The 6611-nt window shown below is 42.6% G+C and overlaps 1 protein-coding gene across 1 annotated transcript; it reads left to right on the plus strand.

The window, feature by feature from the left end:
- The first annotated feature begins 369 nt into the window (after window positions 1–369).
- On the plus strand, window positions 370–5726 carry LOC134352839 (zinc finger protein 239-like). The gene is made up of 2 exons (XM_063060334.1): window positions 370–601; window positions 3532–5726. Exon 2 carries the CDS (start codon window positions 3849–3851, stop codon window positions 4524–4526), a length of 678 nt encoding a protein of 225 aa, XP_062916404.1. The 5' UTR covers window positions 370–601; window positions 3532–3848; the 3' UTR covers window positions 4527–5726.
- The last annotated feature ends 885 nt before the right edge of the window (window positions 5727–6611 follow it).

Consider the following 6611-nt stretch of genomic DNA (forward strand, 5'->3'; position numbering starts at 1 on the left):
AAATACCAAACCTTCCTCGCCTCGCCCGTTTCCGCCTAAACCCTTTGAGCCGAAGCTCTTAAGCCTTCACTCTGCGCCCGGCTCACTCCGCAGCCCGCAAACTACGCTGATTTTATTGAATGGCAGAGCAGGCTCGACGAGCCAGGTGGCCTACTCCTGCTCTGATTTCTTATGTTCTTATAAAAACAGAAACTGCAAGAGGCAGTCAGTATGTGTGTGAAGAGTAGTGAGGGTAAACGTTTCACGCAGGAAAATCCAGATGCTCTCCGACACTGCTCAATGCTTCCAACATTTTCTGTTTTATTTCAGTTTGACAGCATCTGTAACTCCTCTTTTCCGTTAAGTTAATTAAACGAGTCCACAATGTGACTGCAGACTCCCCATGCTGAGACTGCGCAGGAATGAATTACCCCCAAGGAAACGTCGTTGTGGTCGTGCACTGAGGCGGAGCAGGAGGGTCGTGATTTGCTGGGGCATTGGACGTCGGGCAGAACTGCACCCACGCTGAACAGGGACGTTTCACATCCTGATAGCCCCGTGTTGTGAGGCTGCTTGATTTGCCTGTTTCTCGCGGAGTTGATCTGCCATCACCAGTTGAACGGTGAGAATTAAGGAGCATAGGCAACCATCTTGGTGACGATACAAAGAATAGGTCTGGGGGTCTGCGACGGGGAGACGATGATTGGCTCATTGATTTGATTGACAGCCGGAGTATTTGTCTCCCTTGCATTATTTTACTCCTCAGTTCAGGGACTGACTGGCGTCACTTTCATTCGCATTGATCTCCAGGAACTCCTGATCTTCGCCCATTCGCTTGTTATTTTAATGTCTGTTTTGTAGTTTATTGCGTCGAGTAACACTGCTTTCATTGTCAGTTTTCCTTGTGAGATACGTTTAAGTGACAAATAATTGCAGTTGGAGCACAGCTATAATTGCAAGATCACATCCTATCAGTTAAATTAACTGTCCTTTATCGCAGTACTTTGCTGCCTCTAACCAGATTAACATCTGCCTCCCATCCTGTTAATTTAACATCAGCTAATAATGAAAGATGGCTTCTGGAACTCCCTGCGCAGTGTTGTCATTTACCGTTGTCTCTATGAAATGGGGAAGAATACCCAGATGGACTCTCGACACTAATGAATTATATTTTTGAAACACACCAACCTTTCAACTAGCATCAAAACAAACGTAAAAAGTAACTACCAATTGTCACAATACAGTAATCGAATTATGATATTATTTACAAACAAGCTGCTGATCCTCTTTATAAAGGTGTCTCTAGTGCAGTGCTTGCTCGATTATATTTTAGTTTTGAAACTCTTTTTTATAAATTCATCTGTCTTTCAACGACTTAACATAAACAGTTTCACAGCTGAGGACAAAATTTTACCTGCGCTATCAGAATGGCCCCTGGAATCGCTGAGACTTCTCAGGTTGCTGGACAGTGTTCGTTATCGGAAAGTGTTCAGACCCATGTAACATTCAATAATAGTTTTGCTATGCCATGAACTGAGTTGTCTTTGCCAGAGACTTAATGCTTGGGTTGATGACCTTCCTGTTGAACTGAAGAAAGTTCAGATCAATTTTGATAAGGAGTGACTGACTTGAAATCTTATCATAAAGGGAAAATTTGCGGATGCTGGAAATCCAAGTAACACACACAAAATGCTGGAGGGACTCAGCAGGCTTGCTGAAGGGTCTCAGCCCAGAACATAGAAATATAAAGCACATTACAGGCCCTTCAGCCCACAACATTGTGCCGACCATGTAATCACCTCTAGAAATTGCCTAGAATTTCCCTACTGCATAGCCGCCTCTTCTTCTAAGCTCCATGTACCTATCTAAGAGTCTCTTAAAAGACCCTATTGTATCTGCCTCCACCACCGTCATGGGCAATGCGTTCCACACACTCACCACTCTCTGTGTGAAAAACTTACTCCTGACATCTCCTCCGTACCCACTGCAAGCACCTTAAAACTATGCCACCTTGTGTTAGCCATTTCAGCCCTGGGGAAAAGCCTCTGGCTACCCACACGATCGATACCTCATATCACCTTATATACCTCTATCATCACCTCTCATCCTCTGTCACTCCAAGGAGAAAAGGCCAAATTCACTCAACCTATTTTCATAAGGCACACTCTCCAATCCAGGCAATGTCTTTATAAATCTTCTCTGTACTCTTTCTATTGTTTCCACATCCATCCTGTAGTGAGGTAACCAGAATTGAGCACTGTACTCCAAGTGGGGTCTAACCAAGGTCTTATATAACTGTAATGTTACCTCATGGCTCTTGAACTCTATCCCATGGTTGATGAATGCCAACACACCATACACCTTCTTAACAGCACTGTCAACCTGCGCAGCAGCTTTGAGTGTCCTATGGATATGGACCCTAAGATCTCTCTGATCCTCCACACTGCCAAGAGTCTTACCATTAATATTATATTCTGTCTTCAGATTTGACCTTCCAAAATGAACCACCACACTTATCTGGGTTGAACTCCATCTGCCACTTCTCAGCTCAGTTCTGTATCTTATCGATGTCATGTTGACACCCCTCCAGACTATCCACAACACCCCCAATCTTTGTGTCATCAGCAAACTAACTAACCACCCCCCCTTCTACTTCTTCTTCCAGATCATTTATAAAAATCAAAAAGAGAAGGGAACTCAGAACTGATCCTGTGGATCACCACTGGTCTCTGACCTCCGTGCAGAGTATGAATCATCTACAACCACCCTTTGCCTTCCGTGGGCAAGCCAATTCTGAAGCCACAAAGCAAGGTCTCCTTGGATCCCATGCTTCCTTACTTTCTGAATGAGCCTTGCATGGGGAACCTTATCAAATGCCTTGTACGCTACATCCACTGCTCTACCTTCATCAATGTGTTTTGTTACATCCTCAAAGAATTCAGTCAGGCTAGTAAGGAACAACCTGCCCTTGACAAAGCCATGCTGACTATCCCTGATCAGATTATGTCTCTCCAAATGCTCATAAATCCTGCCTCTCAGGATCTTCTTCAACAATTTGCCCACCACCGAAACGTAGACTGTTTACTCTTTTCCATAGATGCTGCCTGGCCTGCTGCATTCCTCCAGCATTTTGTGTGTGTGCCCTAAAATCTTATTTTCTTCCTTTCAGTTTCTCGCTGCCATTTCAATGGAGGCTGGAGGCTTAGCCCGTCCTGGGTTTGCCGACTGTCTGCATGTTTGGATGGGAGGGAGATTTGTTGCTTCTGTCCCACTGAATACTCTGGGTATGATGCTCTGTTGGCAGGTGAATGTGTGGTGACACTTGTGAGCTGCCCCCAGCATATCCTTAGGTCTGTGCAAGTGATACATTTCACTCTATGTTTTGATGTACATGTGATAAATAAATGAACCTGAATCTGAATATAGCAAATGAGTTAGTTCCAGTATTTTAATGTCAGTGGTTTTTTTTTGCTTCATTGCGACATCTTCAGATTTGAAACAAAAAATGATAAACATATGTTTGTTCTGAATTTGTATCCTATACTTCTCCAGGTGCTCGAAGGGGAGGAATTGCCAACAAGGACACTGAAGCCAAGCACCATGTCAGGAGTAATAGTCACTCAAATTATCAGGACCTGAACGTAGTCATTGTCATCAGTGAAAATGAAGATATGTGAAAAACAGCAGTGGGTCTGGAAAGGCAACAGACGTATCCTGCTGAATGAGAGAGAAGCACACTGAGGTCTCTGGAAATGCATTAACCATTTGTAAAGCCTGAACTATCATTACAATATTTAAAGTGTGGAGAAACTGTTGTATGTGTGGACGAGATTTCAACCAAACCGGAGGAACGCAAGGACGTCCTCACCATGGAGAAGCCATACAAATGTGAGGACTGCGGGAAGGAATTCAATTATCCATCCTTACTGGATGCTCACCGCCGCACTCATACTGGGGAGAGGCCATTTACTTGTTCTGTGTGTGGGAAGGGATTCACACAATCGTGCACACTCCAAACACACCAGCGGGTTCACAGTGATGAGAAGCCCTTCAGCTGCTCTCACTGTGGGAAGGGATTCAGATGTTCATCCAACCTTATCCAGCACCAGCGAGTTCACACCGGGGAGAAACCCTTCACTTGCTCAGTTTGTGCAAGGGGCTTCAGTCAGTCCACCACTCTGCTGACACATCAGCGAGGTGTTCACACTGGTGAACGGCCGTTCATTTGTTCCATGTGCGGGAAGGGATTCACCAATTCATCCCATCTGCTGAAACACCTGCGAGTTCACACCGGAGAGAGACCCTTCTCCTGCTCGGTCTGTGAGAAGGGCTTTACACACTCATCCACCCTGCTGATACACCAGCGAGTTCACAATGGAGAGAGGCCATTTACCTGCTCCGTGTGTGGGAAAGCATTCACTCACTCATCCAACCTGCTGACACATCAGCGAGTACACACTGGGGAGAAACCATACACATGTTCTGTGTGTAGCAAGGCATTCACCCGTTCATCTCACCTCATGAGACACCAACAAGTTCATGAGTAACTTCGAGTTTGGATTCTGTTGTTATTACGGCAGTTAATTGTGTCCATAGCTGAACATGTTACAATTGACTTTTTTTTCTGTTGTCAAAGCTGCACTGTCCCTTATTTTCCGCTGTTGGTGATTGTTTTCTTTCAAGTTTAAGGTACATTTATGATCAAAATACATATACTGTATGTCACCATGTACTACCCTAAGATTCATTTCATTGCAGGCATTCACGGTGAATGTAAAGAAACACAATAGAATCAATAGATGTAAAAACTACACACAAAGACGGACAAACAACCATTGTACAAAAGACGATAAATTGTGTAAATACAAAAAGATAAAGCAAAATAATAATAGAAAAATAAGTAATCATTGATATTGAGAACAAGTTGTAGTGTTTCTCAAAGTGAAGCCATAGGTTACGGAATTAGCTCAGTGTTGAGGTGAGAGAAGTTATCCACACTGGTTCAGAGTCTGATGGCTGAGGGGTAGTAAGTGTTCCTGAACCTGGTGGTGTGAGTCCTGAGGCTCCTGTACCTGTTTCCTGATGACAGCAGCAAAAAAACAGCATGGTCTAGATGGTGGGGGTCCTTGATGATGGATGCTACTTTCCTGCGATAGCACTTGGTAGATGTGCTCAGTGGTGGGGAGAGCTTTACCCGTGATGGACTACTTTCTGTAGGTTTTTTTTGTTCAAGGAGATTGGTGTTTACATACCAGGTTATGATGCAACCAATCAGAAAACTTGCTTCCGAGCTGCTTTGAAGTTTGTGAAGTTTTACATGACATGCCAAATCTTCATAGACTTCTGAGAAAGTGGAGCTGTTGCCGTGCCTTCTTTGTAATGGCATTTATGTGCTGGATCCAGGACAATCATCTGATATGGTACTACCGAGGAATTTAAGATTACTGACCTTCTCCATCTCTAATCCCCTGATGAGGACTGGCTCGTGGACCTCTGGTTTCCTCCTTCTATAGTCAATTATCAGTTATTTGGTTTGGCTGATGTTGACGTTGATGTCAATTTGCTTACAGCAAATTTCCATATAGCAAATTAGTTTCCATTAAAATTTCAACATTTTTTCAGAAAGATTTCATTTATTAAGATTCCAATTGAGAAAGTACTGGTTAAATCTTGCTGATGATTACATACAAAGGAACTCTAGAATCTGTCAAAAGAATAAAGTATAGGAATGGTGTATCAAGTACCTCCAAATGTTTTGGCTCATGGTTTGACACATGGATATAGAACTGGAGATGAGTCCAAATGAAGATATGGACAGAGCTGAATCCATCTGGATCTGTGGCAGAGTTTCTGTTGAATGAAATGGGAATGGTGTCTGTGACTGTAGGAATAGTTTATATCAGAACAGGTAAACTAATTGGAAATGTAACAGTAAAGAACCCCAAAAATAAGTGATAATTTACCAACATTATTGACTAGTGGAAATGCAGAAGATGTGACAATCATGGGCAGTGTTTGGAGGCTCTTTTAACAGAATGTTGTATTGTAGATTCATGACTATAAGTGAAATTAGGAAAGAGATAGCGGAACTGGATTGCAGGTTTGCTCTGGATGGGTGTGTGTTTTACCAAATCCTTTCAGGCCCCAATAAATACTGATGGAATGCTAATTTGACACAAACATATGGAGTCTGATCTTTACCACTTTAGGAAATGCATGGAATTATTCAGAGATCAGTAAAGTGAGAATCACCATCAACTAGCGGGGCAGAAGATCTCTTCAATCCTAAGACATACCATATTACTAGAGTGTTTTCTATGGACAACATAGCTTCTCAATAGCTACAGCACTGCCTTAAATACTTTAGTTTAAGTTATCCGATGCAACATTCTGTGTATATTGAAACTGAAAAATAACTTTAGTATTTCGAGACTGCGTCTCTTCCTATAGATGCTGCTTGGCCTGCTGCGTTCACCAGCAACTTTGATGTATGTTGCTTGAATTTCCAGCATCTGCAGAATTCCTGTTGTTTTAGTATTTCACATTGTTTTTTTTTTAAATATATTGTTGGAGTTTATTTTGGCTTATATTGATTACTGCTATCATTGAGCTGAAATTTATTATTTGACCAT

The sequence above is a fragment of the Mobula hypostoma genome, chromosome 10, assembly GCF_963921235.1.
Source record: "Mobula hypostoma chromosome 10, sMobHyp1.1, whole genome shotgun sequence".
Lineage (NCBI taxonomy): Eukaryota > Metazoa > Chordata > Chondrichthyes > Myliobatiformes > Myliobatidae > Mobula > Mobula hypostoma.